This window comes from Aethalodelphis obliquidens, unplaced genomic scaffold (genome assembly GCF_003676395.1).
Source record: "Aethalodelphis obliquidens isolate GAN/ISIS:26980383/991018 unplaced genomic scaffold, ASM367639v1 scaffold13, whole genome shotgun sequence".
Taxonomy (NCBI): Eukaryota; Metazoa; Chordata; class Mammalia; order Artiodactyla; family Delphinidae; genus Aethalodelphis; species Aethalodelphis obliquidens.
In genome coordinates, this window is record NW_020837957.1 from 381,497 (window position 1) to 400,835 (window position 19,339).

Here is a 19,339-nt window from a genome sequence, read left to right on the forward strand (position 1 = left end):
CAAATCTATTATAACAAATGTATCATACTAATCCAAGATATTAATAAAAGGGAAAACTTGGTTGGGAAGTAAACATGGGAACTCTCTGTACTTTCCACTTTTCTGTAAATCTAAAACTGCTCTCCCAAAAAAGTCTACTGAATTTTTAAAAATAAGTAAATAAATATAAAAGACTAACTCAGAAAAGACAAAGGAGGAAGAGAAGAGCATGAAGAAACGATTAGAGGTTAGAGATGAAAGCTAAAGGAGGAATGTAACCTTTGAAGGAGGATACAGATTGAGGAGAGGGCAAAGGGCAAATTCTGTAAAGCATCTGGATGTGAGAGGACAGGAACATTCACTGTAGTTTATGACTCCCCTTAGGCTTTTAATGAAGCCTATACACTGTGAATGTTCATTATTATGTTTGGTTTAAAGGCCTTACAATCTCCTGATCCTGTTGTCAAGACTGAGATGAAAATATGAAAAAGCTTTTAAAAAGAGAGAGAGAGACAGAGAACAAGTATTGTGTCTATCTTCCTCAGTGCTACTCAACTCAGTCTACCAACCTCAGCACTACCTCAGCGCTTCTGTTTCTCAGTGTTTCTGGGGCTAAACCACGAGTAATCTGAATTGTAAACTGCTATATTTGATCAAGTTCAAGATCTCAGTAACTGTTAAGACTTGCTATTACTTCAGGTACAGCTAAGAAAGAAAAACCTCGCTAATTAAGCAATACACTATCAATTAATTGAAAGACATACCCTGATTTCAGAAAATGTTAAAAACTGAAACAAAATTTAAAATATGATTACTTCAAAAAGAGACAATCTTTCATTTAATAACAATCTTTCATTTAATAACAGAGACATACAAAGGATAATCCCCACATTACAAATATTTGTCTTATTTATACATGACATAATTTCCCCCAAAGAGAAAATCAGCAATAATTTGAAGTAAGAACCATTTCCAAACTGAGCTATAATGGCAATAAAACCATCTGCAACCCAGACAAAGGATGTATTTATACTGAGACCCTCTGCATGAAAAGATTTCCTCAATGATAAGTGAGGAAATTTTCCCAAATTAAAAAAACAGTATCGGGCTTCCCTGGTGGCGCAGTGGTTGAGAGTCCGCCTGCCGATGCAGGGGACACGGGTTCGTGCCCCGGTCCGGGAAGATCCCACATGCTGCGGAGAGGCTGGGCCCGTGAGCCATGGCCGCTGAGCCTGCGCGTCCAGAGCCTGTGCTCCACAACAGTGAGAGGCCCGTGTACCACCAAAAAAACAAACAAACAAACAAAAAAAAACAGTTATCTCTTAACCATACTATGGTCCAAAGTATGCAACACAAGAAATTTAATGAATAAACTGTTATCAGGAGTAACAGTACCTGTTATCAATTAAAATCCTTTATCACAGATTACTTTTTTAATAACAATTTTTCCTACTCCTAATGAAGCTCATATAGTAAAGCAATACAAGGAAGTCTTTTTTACTTCTAATAAGCTATTAGTATTAACTGCAAAGTGGAAAGAAGAGTAGGTCAAAAATTCCATAGTTACTTACACTCTTAAATTATAATAGCAGAATATCTTCTTCCCCTTCCAAAAGCACATGATCCAATATTTGACCTATTTAACTCCTTACCAACTCTCTCCATTTCCGTAAGCTCCCTCACTATGTCAACATGCGTTACAGTTTTTACAAAAGCAAGCACTCGCTAAGGCCGTCCACCATGTGATATTAGAAATAACCAACAAAGGATCCACATCCTGAGGGAAAATTACGTTGCATTTAACCTCTCCTCTACCCTCATCCCACTTTCAGATGCCCGATCAACCATGATTTCCAGAAAGTCCCAAAGCCAATCTGGGCCTCTCTCATCTGTAGTCGTTCTTCATGGGACCAGAGGAAACACTTGAGTAAAGATGAGTAAGGAGAGTTTAGACTAAAATAAAAGAGGTTAGTTGAGCTACTCCTATAAAGTCACAAAAAAATATCTGCAATGTAATATGCAAATAAGAGAATAAGATCTCTTGGAACTGGCACTGTTTATATTAAACACAGAACTCAGAGGAGAAGTATAAGGGAATATACCATGGAATATACCAAGTAAGGGCACATATCAGAGACAAGGCAAGAAAGGCTAGCTAAAAATCCCCAAAAGAAAAAGGAAAAGAACAGATGATACTCCAATGCTGTGACTATCCAAGTCCATGACTGATGACTGATGGATTGAATCACAGTTCTACCATAGTGTACAGTTGGTATTAAAGACCAAAAGAGGCAAAATAAAGAAAACAATAGATTAAAGAAATGCAACACTGTATCACCTTTCCAGTATTTGTGCCACAAATATTTAACCTGAACTGAATCAAACCTGTATATCTAACATCCAGATTACAAGAAATACAGAGAACAGTGTTAACAATACTAAAAAAAAGCAATCAGACAAAAACCAGAAGAAAGCTCATTCTATAATGTCAAGTCTCTTCAACAAGTCAATGTGATGAATAAATAAATAAAGGCAGTGGGCTAAGTTTTAGCATAAAAAAGACTTAAGATTAAAAATTAAAGTCTACTCAAAAAGGGAAAAAAAGACTTAAGCGATATAACCAAATGCAATGAATGGTCCTTAACTGGATCTTGATTTGAACAAACCAGCTATAAAAGACATTTCTGGGGATAATGAGAAATCTGAACATGGACAAGGTATTACATAATTAAGAATCAGTGTTTTTTTAATGTGGGAAAACAGTATTATAACAATGGAGGGAAATGTCCTTATGTTTTAGAGATGCAAATTATGTCTATAATTTAGCTTAAAACACTTCAGTTATGGTTACTCTGCCTTAACAGAGAAAACCAGCAAACTAAATATGGAATACAGATGTGCCAAATACTCTTCAAGAAGTATATCATATCCTCCATATATCCCTGCCTGATTATTTCTGCCCTGTTTTCCTCAGGTTAGACACTCGTCCTCTGCGCTTTCAAAGCATTTTGTGTTTATGCGCATTCATTTAAGGAAATGGAGTTTCCAGGAGGCTAGTTCAGACAGGCAGCAGACCAGCTAGACTGCTTTCTATGGTGGAATAAAAACCTGGGCTTGCTGACAGAGTTTGATTTCAGCAGTGAGAAAGCCTAATGTTTATAAACATTCTCTTTGATAGAAGCACATAAACTGCAAAGTAGATTTTTCTAGAATAGTAGTAATGCGACCCACAGATGTAAAAGTATGGTGGACAAAAAAAAGGTGCGGTAAAGTATCAAGAATATGGCTTCTCAGGCCTGGCACACTCTCCCTCTTCAGAGGTGCCTTTGCGACCTCCTTGAGGAATGAAGGAGGACAAGGAAACTTTACTTCTGATAGGAGTACGCTATGTCTCTTTTTTTGTATAAACATCTCAAAGCAGGCTAATTTCTGCCATTAAAGAAAACGTACATTTTTTAACTCTGTCTGGTGCCATTTTCCTATCAAGAACTACCCCACTGTGAAAACCGAGCAGTACCTTAGTCATAGTACCTTAGTCATATCAAATTGTTCTCAAATCTATTTACCTATCTCCTTGCAAGGAACTAAGCAATTAGCTTTACTTATCTTTGCACCCTCCAGCAGAGTGCCTAGCACACTCTGGGTGCTTAAAAAATGTTTAAAAAGCTGAAGTGAAAAAAATGAGACTATAGCGAAATTCATAATTCCTCCCCCCAAAAAAGTAGTTCAATAAGAATGCTAGAATGGAACAATTGATAGGAACTTCTTGAGTGCAGGAACTACATTTTATTAATCTTTACATCCTCGATGTCTAAGACAATTAAGACAATGCGGGGGGTGGAGAAAGAGGAATGGAGAGACAGGTGTAGTGGAGAGAGAAAAAAGGAGGTAAGGGAAAAGGAAGAATTTAGAGACTACCTAGTATATGGACTTTCCAAATGCCTTTGAGAGGAAATTAATCTATAAGTATTGTTGCTTTCTAATTGATTGGAAAGACACAAGAAGTATGCCTTTTTATCTATTACTGTCAAGTAATCAGGTGAGTATTTGCTGGGGGAAAATATCTGAAACAACAGAAGAGTTCTACATGTGTAAAACCTTTTCTTTAAGAGCCTAGCTGACATCATTACTATCCCATTTGTTAACTGGTAAAGTTTAAAAACTACTACTGAAGAAAAAAAAAAACTTCTACTGAAACACAATGCTCTCTTATTCTATGTGAAACTTTTCTTTTTTAGCAATGTTTTAACAAGATAACATGTTTACTTATCTCAAAGTAGTCTCTAATACGTCTTCAGCATATCTGCAAAGGGCTGGTTCTAGAACTACATTCAAGCTCTACAATTATGTAAATAAACTTACTATGAGAAGCAGAGAAAATAAGATTTCTCCAGTATGGAGAGAATAAGATTTTCCAGTATGGAGAAAAGACAAAACAACTTGATAAAGGAAGACACCTTTTTAAAAAAAAAATGATTAAAAAAGTAAATAAAAGGAAAATGTACATGGGATTAAAAACTCAAAGTTCACAAAGAAGTAAAAACAAAAGGTGTAACTCTCTACCATTTCCAATCCCCAACCGTATTCCCCACATGTGACCACTGAATATTTTCTTAGGTGTCCTTCAAGAAAAAGATGTGTGTACATCAGTGCATATATAAGAAATCCTTATTTTTTAATATGACATATGACATCATACATAACCTTTTCTCAATATCTTACATTATACACTTAATTATCTTAGGAATCTTTCCATATCAGCACATAAAATAATAATAATATTCTAGCAATATTTATCAAGCATTTACAATGTGCCAGATACACATAAAAGTGTTAAATTTGATATACCTCATTTAATCTTCAGAAGAACTCATGAAGTAGGCACTATACCAGCATACTGAAGTTTTAAGACGTTCAGGTCATACAACCAATAAGGAATAGCACTAAGGTCTCAACTTAGAGCCCCCACTCTTTTTTTTTTTTGCAGTACGCGGGCCTCTCACTGTTGTGGCCTCTCCCATTGCGGAGCACAGGCTCTGGACGCGCAGGCTCAGCAGGCAGAGCCGCTCCGCGGCATGTGGGATCTTCCCGGACCGGGGCACGAACCTGTGTCCCCTGCATCGGCAGGCGGACTCTCAACCACTGCGCCACCAGGGAAGCGCAGAGCCCCCACTCTTAACCACTGTTCTCCTTTTTATCTGATATAGAGTCCATAAAATGAATAAACTGCAACGTATTTAACCAGTCTCTACTGTAGACATTTAAGCTATTTCTAGTCTTCGCAAAGATCATCACTTGAATGTAAGCTCCACTGAGAGATTTTTATCTAAATCAAGAATTATGGGTGATTTTTATTTTATCTTTTGGGCCTTTTGCATTTCCACATTTTCTGCAGTACCATATATTATTTTATAGTAAGAAAAAAATAGATATTTTTAGATAAACTTGAAAAATAGAGTAACTTATGAAAGGTAGAGACGGTTTGAATTCAGATCCATAAAACTCCCAAGGCCTCTTTCCATGGAAGCAAGTTTCCAAAGGTAAATAATTCTAGTTATAGTTTATATTAATTATTTCTATATTCTCCAGAACCTAACCAGGAGGTCAGTTAAAGATGTCCAGTGAAAATGTCTGTAGTATATACCAACATATTAATAGGAACACTATAATAACTACCACCACTGCTATGATCTGTTTCCTATCTCTCACGGATGGCTAAATAAAACTCCCATCTGAGGCACTGTCATTTGTAAGTTATCCTGTGTTGAATTCTTTAGGAATTAAGGTCCAGAGTGGACCAGTAACCACTAAAACCCCAAGAAAACAAAAACACATACAGGTTGATTTGTGAAACCAAAGAACAGAAATAATCCTTCTCTATAATACACTTAACATTTAAGACATAGTTCCTTTTGGGGGAGGATGAAGGAAAAAAGATGTCAGATGACTCATGTATCCCATCTGACGCTATTTTGGGATGACATTTAAGTTAAAGATTTAGAAAGCACTGTATTAAGGAGACTTGGAAGTCCCCATCATTCTGATCTACAGCATTTCACTATATCTCAATTTCCTCAACTAAAACATGGTGATAATAATGCTCCCTACTTCATGGAACATATTAAGTTATAACTACAGAAAAAAAGATTTTTAAATTTAGCATTTGAAAAAATTAACACTGATCTGAAATTGCCAACTAAAAAGAAAACTGAAGGGGAAAAAACCTCTACTGTAAAAAGTCAATCCTCCCAAAAGGAAATAAATATATCCTTAACGCCACTCTACTTCATAAAAATAAAGCCAGAATCTCCTTACCCACAAACATACAAATTATATCCTGATGTAAACTGTATACAATTAGTTGCTAAACTCTGTTCATCCTAAGTCTTAAATACTTCTCAAATTTTCCCCTCCTTCCCTTTCCTACAGCATCTGCCTACAGATAACATCATACTTAATGGTAAAATGCTTTCTTCCTTAGACGGGAAAGAAAGCAAGGATGTGTACTCTCACCACTTCTATTCAACACTACACTGCAGGATCCAGCCAGTGGAATATGGGAAGGAAAGAAGGAAAAATGGAAAGAAGGAAGAGAGGGGGGGAAGGAAAGGGAGGGAAGGAGGAAGAAAGGACAGGGAGGAAAGGAGGGAGGGAAGGAAGGAAGGAAAGGGAAGAAATTAAAGGCATTAAGATTGGAAAGGAAGAAATAAAACTATCTTTACTCACAGAAGTAGTAAAGAAGTAAAACTATCTTTACTTTTCTAGAAGAAAACAGAGAAGGAAATCTTCTTGAGTATGAATTAAGCCGAGTCTTAGATATAACAACACCAAAATCATGATCCATAAAAAAGAAAAAAAATTAATAAATTGGATTTCATCAAAATGTACATCTTTGTGCTTCAAAATTCACCATTAAGTGCTCGCTTCGGCGCACATATACTAAAATTGGAACCATACAGAGAAGATTAGCATGGCCCCTGTGCAAGGATGACATGCAAATTCGTGAAGTGTTCCATATTTTTTCACTTTGTTATAAAGCAGAAACTAACACACCATTGTCACCATTAAGAAAATAAAAAACCAAACCAGACAGGGAGAAAATATTTGCAAATCATATATCTAATAAAGGACCTTTATCTAAAACATATAAAGAACTCTTACAACTCAAAAACAAGATAAATAATCTAATTTAAAAATGAGCAAAAGATTTTGATAGTTCACCAATATAGACAGATATGTAAATAGATATGTAAATGGTTAATAAGCACAAGAAAAACATCACTAATCATTAGGGAAATGCAAATCAAAACCATAATGAAATGCCACTTCACAAGTACTGATACATGCTACTACTTGACAAACCTTGAAATGTTATGCTAAGTGAAAGAAGCCAGACACAAAAGGCCACATATTGTATGATTCCATTTATATGATATGTTCAGAAAAGGCAAATCTAGAGAAAGAGAGGCAGACATAAAGCATATTAGTGGTTGCCTGGGGCTTGGGGTGGAACTAGGGAGTGACTACAAACTGGCACAAGGGGTTCTGGGGGGAGGGGGACGAAAATGCTCTAAAACAGGATTGTGGGTGATGGTTTCACAACTTTATAAATTTCCTAAAAATCACTGAATGGTACACTTAAAATGAATTAACTGTACGGTATGTAAAGTATACCTCTATAAAGTTGTCTTTTTAAAAAACAAAAAGAGCTTGGATATGGTTGCAACTACTCTGTGACGATAAGGGTAAGAAATTGCTTATAGTCAGAGAAAGAATGATGGTGACAGGAAAAAGAGGAGTTGCAGTGGAGTCACTAAGAAAGTTTTGGACTCTGAGGCTCCTTACCACCACCCCTGTATCTTTAGCAAAGTTTAAAATCATTAAAAGGCTGATATGAGTGAAGGAGTTCAGTTTTCTGGTGTAACAGGACAAACATGGAACACCTCATGTGGATGCAGGAGTGCAGGTGCAGAAAGAAGCATGGGAAAGCCAAAAAACAAGAACCAAGTAGACCTCTTTGGGAGGCTGTGAGTTGGCATTAAGGTGAGAGCTAAACTTAACCAAGTTAAGAGACAGGGGATCCACAGCTGGCATCAGGTTACCCTGGTTTTGTTTGTTTTTTGTATTTCACCAGTTACATTTAAATTTTAGCAGGTAGTAGAGCTGACTATACAGCTATATATTTAAATGATTATAGGGATGCTACACAACTTCAAATGACTAATTTTATTTAAAGAATATCAGTTGTTTTGGGGACCAGCACTCTGACCCTCCTTCTTTTGGTTAGAAACTCCTTTTTGATAAGCAACTCATTCCTTGAGATTGGGTGTTGCTGACACCATCACATCTCTCCCCCAAACCACAGAGGACATATGACCCAGGACTGGCCAGAATCCCCTATATCCCTAAACACAGTAATTGGTTCAAGGAAGGACATGTGATCCAAGCCAGACCAATAACTGTGTCCCTGGATCTTTTCTGCCACAGCTAAACTAGTAGGATTCGAGCCTGGGGCTGTCAATTCTCATTGTAACCATTTTGTTATAATTTTGTGGAAAATCTAGCCAAGACATGAAGATAAGAGGCCTACTAACATCACCTGTATCCCTGGACCCAATGTACTCAGTTAACATGAGTCAGCACCTTTTTTTTTTATATGTGCAAATTAATCTGATTTGAGTTTCTGTCACTTGCAACCAAAAAGTCTCTTCTGTAAAAGGCCACTGAAAAAGCAGAGACATCTCAAGCGGTTGCCAAAGGGGTCCAAAAGATGCATCCCAGAAACTAAAGGAAACTCACTCTCTGTGGAGACTGAATTGACTAATGGAAAACAGGATGCAGGAGAAAAGCAGGTAGATAAACTTCCTCTTCTTCCACAGTCCCATCTACACATCTAAGGAACTGTTCCTCTGTCTAAAGATATCCTGTGTGGCCAAGCGTGCACACCTGGCAAACGATCTCTCTTTAGCTCTTTGTGAAGCAGTGGCCAACGAGATAAGGTATCAGCTTACATTGTTTCCCATCCTTCTCTTCACTTTCCTCTTCTCTTTTAATGCCCTGGGATTATGCCTCCCAGAAAAAAACTCAACTTTTTTTTTTGTTGGCTGCGTTGGGTCTTCGTTGCTGTGCACGGGCTTTCTCTAGTTTCGGCGAGCGGGGGCCACTCTTCGTTGCAGTGTGTGGGCTTCTCATTGCGGTGGCTTCTCTCGTTGTGAAACATGGGCTCTAGGCACTCAGGCTTCAGTAGTTGCAGCATGCGGGCTCAGAAGTTGCAGCACACGGGCTTCAGTAGTTGTGGCTCACGGGCTCTAGAGCACAGGCTGAGTAGTTGTGGCACATTGGCTTAGTTGCTCCGCAGCCTGTGGGATCTTCCCAGATCAGGGTTCGAACCCGTGTCCCCTGCATTGGCAGGCGGATTCCTAACCAGTGCGCCACCAGGGAAGTCCAAGCCTCAACTCTTAATCCTTGTTTCAGTCTCTATTTTCTAGGGAACCCAGCCTAAAAGAGTACCTACAAAAAACCTACAGTAATCACCAGGCTTAATATTAAGTGAAACACAGAAAGCTTTCCCTTTGAGATTATAAACAAAATGAGGATGCTCAATATTAACACAATGTTGAGTAGAAATGGTAGTAAAAATCTGTACAATAATGCAAGATAATAGCCTGCAGACCAACACAAAAAAATAAATCAGTTACAAGGTTTGGAAAAGACAAAACAAAAATTCTTGATTTTCAGATGATACGGCTGTCTACATGGAAAATATAAAGGCCACAGGAGAGTAAGTAGGTTGACTGCAGCCTGATCTTCCCCCTCAGCTTTGTTCAGTCTTCCTGTACCAGGAGTTTCTCAAGTATGGAGCTGGAATATAAGGTCTCCTGAAAAAGACTGACCCTGTGTTTTCCTGAGAAAGCACAACAGTTCTGGTTGAATCAGTCCCACAAAGCTATTGTGTAACCTGAGGACTGTCCAGAGTTGAAAAGCCTGTGCCCATTTTGAAGAATCAAGGACTATTATTAAACTTTGGTAAAAATTTTTAAAAAAAGAAAAAGAAAATACAAAGGAATCCACAGGTACATTCTTAGATTTAACAAGAGTTTAACAAGGTATATAGCTGATACAAAATTGTTATATACCTAGGGATAAATCTAACAAAAGATATGCAAGAACCTTACGGAGAAAACTACAAAATTTCATTGTGTGATACAAAGAAGATCTAAATAAATGGAGAGATACACCACGACCATGAATCAGTATTATAAGAATGTCATTTCTCCCCCAAATTGATGTACAGATTCAATGCAATCCCAATCAAATTCTAATAGGATTTGGGAGTTTTTTGTTTGTTTGTTTTTGGTGGATTCTAAAATATACACGGAAATTCAAAAAGCTAAGAGCAGCTAAGACACTTATTTTTTTTAAGGTGGGAGGAGAGAGTCTACCAAATTCCAAAACTTATTACAATGAAAATTGTTTATAATTAGTGAAAAGATGTATAACTAGACCACTGGGACAAAATAGAGAGCCCATAAAAAAAAACCCACAAATAAGGACACACATATCTATTATAGACATGGCAGGACAGATCAATGGGGAAAGGAGAATCCATTCTGAAAAAATTAAAATTTCACACCATACACATATCAAGTCCAGGTGGAATATAAACCTAAACACAAAGGAGGTAATTACAAAGTTTATTATAAATCAGATGAATATCTTAATGACCTCAGAGAATAAAATATTTCTTAAACAAGACCCCCAAAATACTAAACGTTAAAAAAAAAACCTGATATACTGCATTAAAACGTAGTTTTCAAAAGATTCCATTTTGGACTTCCCTGGCTGTCCAGTGGTTAAGACCCCACACTTCCACTGCAGGAGGCCCAGGTTCGATCCCTGGTCAGGGAACTAAGATCCCACACGCCGCAATGTGCAGCCCAAAAAAAAAAGTAAAAGACTCTATAAAAAGAATTAAAAAACAAACCACAGTGTAGAAAAGATATTTGCGAAACATATAATCAATAAATGAGTAATCTACGGAATACATATAAAGTACTCACACAAATCAATAAGAAAAAGACAATCCAAAGGGAAAAAACAAGGAAGGAAAATGGCAAAGTATTTAATTAGGTAATTTACAAAAAAGTAAATTCAAATGGTCAATAAACATACAAAACAGGGCTCAATCTCATTAGTTATCAAGTAAATATGTAGTAAAACTTTTACAGTAAGATAGGATCATGCATCCACCAGATTGGCAAAATGAAAAAGCTGGCAATACCAAGTGATGGTAACTATGTAAGGCAAAATTGTGGGAGTGTAAATTTCCACAACTATCTTAGAAAACAGTTTGGCATAGCCTAATAAACTTGATGATAAATAAAACTGCTAGGATAAGCAATAAAAACCTAGCAATTCGGGCTTCCCTGGTGGCGCAGTGGTTGAGAGTCCGCCTGCCGATTTAGGGGACACGGGTTCGTGCCCCGGTCCGGGAGGATCCCACGTGCCGCGGAGCGGCTGGGCCCGTGAGCCATGGCCGCTGAGCCTGCGCGTCCGGAGCCTGTGCTCCGCAACGGGAGAGGCCACAGCAGTAAGAGACCCGCGTACCGCAAAAAAAAAAAAAAACCTAGCAATTCCACACCTGAGCATACCATAGAAAAACTCATGAACATATGTACCAGAATATATGTATAGGAATGCTCATAGCAACACTGTTTCTAACAGTCAAAAACTGGAAACAACCCAAATGTCCATCTACTGTAGAATGGAAAATTGTGGTATATTTATACAATGAAATAATATAAAGCAATGAAAATGAATGAACTTCAACTGCTTGTAACATCATGGCTGAATCTGACAGATATAATTTTGAGCAAAAGTAGTAAGATAGAAAAGCATACAAACATACAGTATGATTCTATTTAAATGAATTCAAAAATAAAAAATTATATTGCTTAGGGATGCATTCATAGGTAGTAAAAATAAAGAAAAGCAAGGAAATGGTTATCCCAAATGTCAGGACAGCAGCTTGGAGTACTCTAAAGCAAAGGGTAAGATTTAGAAAAGGAAAGGCAGGATATATAAAGAAAAAAACAAAACCAACAGAACAGTTATAGAGATGGAAACGAGCAGAGCATTTGTGGGGGTAAAGTGAAAACACCAGACTGACTAGTCCAAAATGTAAGCTAGAGAATAAGCAACAAGAGAAGGACCAGATTATAGATGACTTTAAAATGCAAGCAGGAGTTTGGATTTAACCCCATAAGAAGCCACTACATTTATATTTTTGAACATAAGAATGCCATGATAAAAGCTGTGTTTTAGGGAGACTTCATTCGTAACACGTTTGAATTGGAGGAGGGAGGGACTAGATCAGCCATGACCTTGTTGTGAGGCAATGAAAGATGCTCCAAGGTGGCAGGGTGGCGTTCATTCCTACACTTCTTATGCGTCCAGTTTACACAAGTTTCTGTGCTAAGCACTGTAGATAAAAAGACCTAGACCAGCCCTCAAAGAGCTCTGAAAAGCAGTATAAAATAGGGGGAAAGGGGAAAGGAGGGCAAGCATGAGAAAGTTCAGAAAGAAAAAAAAAAAAACTGTACCTCATGAAATCAGTGATGAACAAAAGAAAAAAGTCAGATGTTCCTAATTCTCAAGAGTTCTATAATCCAAGTACACATAACGTAGCATGGTAAGCACTACCATATGGCCCCAGGATTGATGAGAAAGAGAACAGGCAGGAAGTACTGGTGACTATACCACATACATGTGAGAAAACTGACTATAAAAGAAAAAGAAATGATTGGTTGGCAGCCAGAAATGCCAGAAGACTCGATGGTTCTTTGTTTTATGATGAGAAAGGCAGGATAAGTCTTATGGCTTAAGGGAAACATCCATAAAAAAGAATAGATTGAAGATGCTAGAAAGGAAAGGGAAAATTGTGAGATCAAGGTTGGGAGGAGGTGGCAAGGTATGGGATTCAAAGTACAATAACACAGGTAAGTTTTAGGTACAAGATACCCTTCAGGCTCAAGAGAAAGATGGTTGAACAATATATTGGGACAGTCATATGCTGAGGTTAAAATGAAGGACTCATGTGGTATGGTCCCAAACTTTTCGGTAAAAGATGGGGTAGGGAAACAAAGATGATAAATAAGAGACATTATTTGGAATAAACCTCATTTCAAATGATAAGACATTAATTAATAAAAGATCAACTCTGGGGACTTCCCTGGTGGCACAGTGGATGAGACTCTGCACTCCCAATGCAGGGGGCCTGGGTTCCATCCCTGGTCAGGGAACTAGATCCCCCATGCATGCCACAACTAAGAGTTTGCATGCCACAAATGAGGAGCCCAAGTGCCGCAACCAAGGAGCCCACCTGCTGCAACTGAAGAGTCCGCCTGCCGCAACTAAGAGCTGGCACAACTAAATAAATAATTTTTTTTTTTTTTTTTTTTTTTTAAAGATCAACTCTGGACTATTCTAGTCTCCCTCTAACACTATTCTGCAGCTCAGGAGCAAGAAATAGGTTAGATATTCAGCATTAACAGTTAGTGAAATGAGTACAACAGAAGGTCAGGGAAGTGGTATATGTGTCCAAAGTGATGAAACAGGCAGCACTGAAATAGTTGATACTATGTGGAAAGGACTTACTTTTATCAGGAGTGAGATTATGAATTGAACAAAGTAGATTAAAAGATTGAGCCTATTCAGCCAGAGTTATGAACAGATTCAAGACTAAAAACAATTGAGGTTATAAATAAGCCTATACCCAGGAAATCCTACTCATGTAGGATTTTCCTCAGAAATAAAGATCTGATGAAAGTCTTTCATTAAATTCTGCTTCTTAGGCAGCAAAATGATACGAAATTAACAAAGATTAAGAAAACAAGGATAACTTTTGGTATACTAATAGCAGCACTGTTAGAAAATCTAGAACTACCACAGAAGAAAATATTTTGCAGAAAGAAAATACAGTCGAATAATAATAATTTAAGATCTGAAATCAGAGGACTAGGGTTTGAACCTCAATTAAGGCAAATAATCTCATTCTCAGTAGGCCTCAGTTCTGCATCTGTATTATGGGAATAATAAATAACAGTAAATAACCATAATTCAAAAAGACACATGCACTCCAGTGTTCACTGCAGCACTATTTACAATAGCCAGGACATGGAAGCAACCTAAGTGTCCATCAACAGAGGAATGGATAAAGAAGATATGGTACATATATACAATGGAATATTACTCAGCCACAATAAGGAACGAAATTGGGTCATTTGCAGAGACGTGGATGGACCTAGAGACTGTCATACAGGGTGAAGTAAGTCAGAAAGAGAAAAACAAATATCGTATATTAACGCATATATGTGGAACCTAGAAAAATGGTACAGATGAACCGGTCTGCAAGGCAGAAATAGAGACACAGATGTAGAGAACAAATGTATGGACACCAAGGGGGGAAAGTGGGGGTGGTGAGGTGGGATGAATTGGGAGATTGGGATTGACATATATACACTAATATGTATAAAATAGATAACTAATAAGAACCTGCTGTATAGCACGGGGAACTCCACTTCACTGTACAATAGAAACTAACACAACATTTTAAAACAACTATACCCCAATAAAAATAAACAAATAAATAAATAACAGTAAATAATATAGGAATAATAGCAGCAGCTAACATTTTTTGAATGCTTATTATGTTTCAGGCACAGTTCTAAGTGTCTTACATGTATTATCTCATTTAATCCTCAAATTAATCCTACAGAGGTTTTTAGCTCCACTTTACTGATGAGCAAACAAAGACAAAGAGGTTAGATCAACTGCCCAGGATTACACAGCTATTATTTAGTATAGGGAGAATTTCAACCTGGGTGATGTAATCTAGAGTCTACCTTCTTTACTATGTTCTTCTGCCCTCTGGGTTAGGAAGATGAGAATGTGGTAAAACGTGTTTTAAGTATACACAAATATTCTTCATTACAGCTGAATATCAAGTGATAGGACAAAATAATCCAAACAAAATCCTAGGTCATTTATCTACAATCAACATTCCATAAATTGTACCTATTATACACTAGGGAGTGATTACAAAGGTTAACAAGGCATATGCCTTGTCCTCAAAAAGTAGGGAGAACAGGGACTTCCCTGGTGGCTCAGTAGTTAAGAATCTGCCTGCCAATGCAGGGAACATGAGTTCGATCCCTGGTCCAGGAAGATCCCACATGCCACGGAGCAACTAAGCCCATGTGCCACAACTACTAAGCCTGTGCTCTAGAGCCCGTGAGCCACAACTACTGAGCCTGCATGCCACAACTACTGAAGCCCGTGCGCCTAGAGCCTGTGCTCTACACCAAGAGAAGCCACCACAATGAAAAGCCTGTGCACCGCAACAAAGAATAGCCCCTGCTCACCGCAACTAGAGAAAGTCCACACAGAGCAACAAAGGTCCAACGCAGCCATACATACATACATAAATGTAGGGAGAACAGACAAGAGGCAATACTTGACATGAAGTCTGCTTTTCTATGATGAGCCAAGGTTAGTAGCACAATCAGTGTTGCACAATAAAGAGCTTTGAAAAATCACCAAATCACAGCCTCAAAAAATAACAGCACTAAATGCAAAGGGCTAGGAAAAAACTGAGCCAGAAAAGAGATCAGTGTAATTCTTTTCAAAGTAAAGGTTTCTGAAAAATCATAAAGCTTTAAAAAAGAAAAATAAGTTTTCCAGTAGCAACAGGCTTTTCACAGAGCAACAAAGTTCACATAGGTATATCATAAAAAGGATTATTACTTCCAAATAATAGTCCTAGGCCATATTATAAATCCTGTAATAATAAAAAAAATAGTGATACTTACTGTGTACTATTACCTAAAAAGCACTGTCATAAGCATTTTATACGTATGGATTTATTTAATCCTTACAACAATCCTATAAGGTGAGTCCTACTATTAACCCCATTTTATAGATAGGGAAAATGAGGCAAAAGTGAGAGGAAGTAACTCATCCAAGTTTACACAATGGGGGGCAGTGCTAGGATGTCAAACCAGGCAGTCTGTCTCCAGAGTTGTGCTATACTTCCCCCAGTAGGAAACTAAGAAGCAGAACAATAATTTATTCAGAGGTATTATTCAGCCATATTTGGTAACTTGGAGGAAAGTACCTTTCATTCACAATAAGCAGATAATAATTCATCATCTATAGCAGTTCTGTCCTTGGTCTTCCCTCCAGATTAAGCCTGTGCATTCCTCCTCAACTATCTCATCTGCTCCTCTGGCTTTAATTACAATCTACTTGCTGATGACTCCCAAATCTATATCTCCAACCCAATCTCTCTTCTGCACCTTAAACCTGTACCAACAGCTTCATAGACACTTCTCTTGGAATGCTCCATGAGCACCTCAAAATCAACATGTCCAAAACTGAATCATCATCTCCATCCCACCTCATTTCCCACCCTCACACCCATTCTTCCTCCTGTCCTCCCTTACTCAACAACTGCCTCCATCCCGGTTGCCCAAGTCAGAAACTTGCATGTCCTCCCAGACTCTTCAGTCTTCCTCACTTTCCTTATCCAAGCAATCATCAATCACTGCCATGCCTACCTCCTACATATCTCTCCAATCAATGCATGTCTCTTCATTTCCATTGCCTTACTTTTATAACTTTAAACGGCTATACTAACTTGAATTTTTTTGTTGTTTTGCAAAACTGGTTATCTTTTTTTCTTGTGTTTTGTCATGCCCTATCTGAGAACAAATTCCATGAATGGAGAACAGACATTGTATGTATTTCACACCTAACTCCCTTATGTGCACTTTCTTGATCAGCACAATGTTCTCAGAGATAAGCTTTTGGTTCTATTTAAGAGAAATTAATACTAAGCATGCGTGTCAAGTAATGCATCTACTTTTAAATGGCACTGCCTTCAGAAACAAAACCAAGTTATTTTACAAAAAAATTTTTAAAAAGAACAAAAGTAATAATTTCCTATTAAGTCTATCACAGCTCCCTAGGTTATACTAATTACTGTTAAGTGTTCCATGATAGCTAGTAAAGGCCATACACTGTACTTAAACCCTTTACACAAATTATTCCGTTTAATGTTCGCAACAACTCTATGAGCTGGGTACCGGTTTTTTTACCCACTTTCCAAACAAGTAAAGACCTTAAACAATTTGGCCACGGTGCCAACTTAGAAAATAACAGTCAGGATTTAAGCCCGTGGTCACAGTCTCAGCTTATGCTCTTAAGCACTTGCTATTTTGTCTCTTAAGGAGAAAATAAAATATGTGTTTTAAAGCTCGAAAGAAAAAAAGAAAAGCACAAAGCTTAAATGAAACAGATGTTAGTTTTAAATGAAAAAGTGCCAAAAGAGAGTAACACTATGGAAGTTCAAGCAGTTAAGAAACGACCTGTTTGGTAGGTCCAAAAATCTTTAATAAACATCAGCGAACTAAAAAGATCCAGAGTCACAGAAATACAATTGTCGAAAAAGTAATACATTCGAATGTTTCTTCTCTTGGGACTTCAGATGAACAGAAATATGGTCTTATTAAACAAAACATGTCTAGTGTCATACCCACTGATATATTCCACAATGAAAGTCTACAAATGTTAGAATCCTCCACCGTAATTCAATTTTTAGTTTTAGGGGGGAGAAAGGTGGCAACCTCCCCACCACAAGTGGATGAAAAGCTCAGAAACCTCAACCGTGATCGCTTGCTCACTGCTAGACTTCTAAAAACACGAGTCAAAGGGCCGGTGTATAAAGAACACTGGCTATCATCCATCTTCCTCTGGAGCTATGAGAAACACAGGCGCAGTTTACATTCACACGCTACTAGGATCAAGCTCCAGCCTACAATTCGTCAGATCGGGCAGCTGGACACCGAAGGTGCAGACCACAAGCTCTCAACTTTTCATTTAGGCCGTACGTTTTCGATTCTGGGTGCACGAGCCCACTCTGAATCGGACCTCTGGGTGCAAAGAGGATTCCTGTCAGAGTTCTGGGAAGGGTGAGAGGCTTGAAGGAGGGGGGGCCTCGCACCGGCCGGGAGCCCGCCGCGCGCCGAATCTTTTGTTGGGGTGGAGACGAGGGCGGACCCCCGCACCCTCCTGAGGGGCAACGGGGGTGGGCGGGGAGAAAGAAAGGGCCCCGGCCAGCCCGGGGGTGGGGACACAAAGAATTTGGGAAGCGCCGAGCGGCCGGCAGAAAAGCTTCCCCCGCCAGCCCTTCAATAAGCCGCCGCGAACTCCAGGCCCGGGGGCCCGAGGAGCCGGCGGAGGCAGGGGCGCGGGCGTGCGGGGCTCTCAGCGACCCTGGCCGAGGCGCGGGCTAAGGGCCGGGTTCGGAGGGCGGCGCCAGGCCTGGGCAGCCACCGCGGCCGCCGAGAGCCCCCTCCGCCCCTCTGCCTCTCCGCCCAGCCGCCGACCAGGCCGCGGGATCCCGGCGTCCGCGTCGCCACACCCACCCGCCTCCTAGGCCCGGGCCGGGAGGATTCTCCGACTCTTCCCCCGGCTGCGGCGGCGCGCCCCACGCCCCAGATTTACCTGCTGATCTTCTGGGCAAAGGCTCGGCGCTCGGCCATGGCTGCTAAGGCGGCTGCGGCGGTCTGGGCGCGGACGGGCGGGCGCGTGCCTCTTCACTCGCGCTCCCTCCCTCGCCGCCTCCGCCAGTCCCCGCTCCGGACCCGTGAGGCTGGGGCTGGCGGCCGGAGCCGGGAACGAGCCCGGCCGTAATGCTCCTGAGAGGCGCGCAGCAAGAAACCGCTCCTCCCCTCAGCGCGTCAATCTCCTCGGGAAACCTGGCTTCGGAACGCAGCTGCGGCCCGCGGAAGCGAAGAGGAAGACTGGGGCGTGGAGGGACCGAGCCGCAGGCTCTGGTCTCCCGGCTGCCGCGGGGCCCGCATGACCGAGAGGACGCAAAGAGAAGCCAGAGAGGGGCCAGCGACCTGGCGAAGCAAGAGAATAAGATAACCGAGCGCGTGGGGGGGAGCCAGGCTCTCCCGAAAAGGAACGGAAGGAAATGGAAGATGGGCTTTGCCAAGGCGGCTGTGCTGTGCCGCCCGGGAGGGCTGGGTCCACGTTCCTGCAGCACCCATCTCCGTGCAGTTGAAAGCACTTTCTGTTCTGCTGCGACCTTGTTAACGGGGTCTGACTGGAGAAGGAATGTTTTTTCTTACAGAAAAAGAGCCAGAAAAGAGCTTTCTCCTGCAGAGGTAACGATAATAATAGTTGACTTGTGGTGCTAAGCCAGGCACTGGATTAAAGTTTTACATGCATGCATGATTTTACTTAATCTTCACAACAGCTCTTGGAAAGTAAATTATTATCCTCGTTTTAGAGG

At 39.8% G+C, this 19,339-nt stretch overlaps 1 protein-coding gene and 1 non-coding gene across 9 annotated transcripts in view; one reads left to right on the forward strand and one right to left on the reverse strand.

Moving 5' to 3' along the window:
* The window catches only part of DOCK7 (dedicator of cytokinesis 7), a 211,059-nt gene extending 192,280 nt beyond the window's left edge, over positions 1-18,779 (reverse strand). For 3 of the 8 annotated variants that reach the window (XM_027113949.1, XM_027113948.1, XM_027113950.1), the window contains exon 1: positions 18,544-18,779. In XM_027113949.1, coding sequence (XP_026969750.1) covers positions 18,544-18,581 — 38 coding nt within the window. In that variant the 5' untranslated portion in view covers positions 18,582-18,779. The remainder of the gene's footprint in view (positions 1-18,543) is intronic. The other 5 variants (XR_003434290.1, XR_003434289.1, XM_027113944.1 and 2 more) reach the window with 5 other exon arrangements.
* On the forward strand, positions 6,896-7,001 carry LOC113624616 (U6 spliceosomal RNA). Its single transcript, XR_003434405.1, has one exon. It is a non-coding gene; the product is annotated as a U6 spliceosomal RNA (small nuclear RNA).
* Positions 18,780-19,339: the final 560 nt, after the last annotated feature.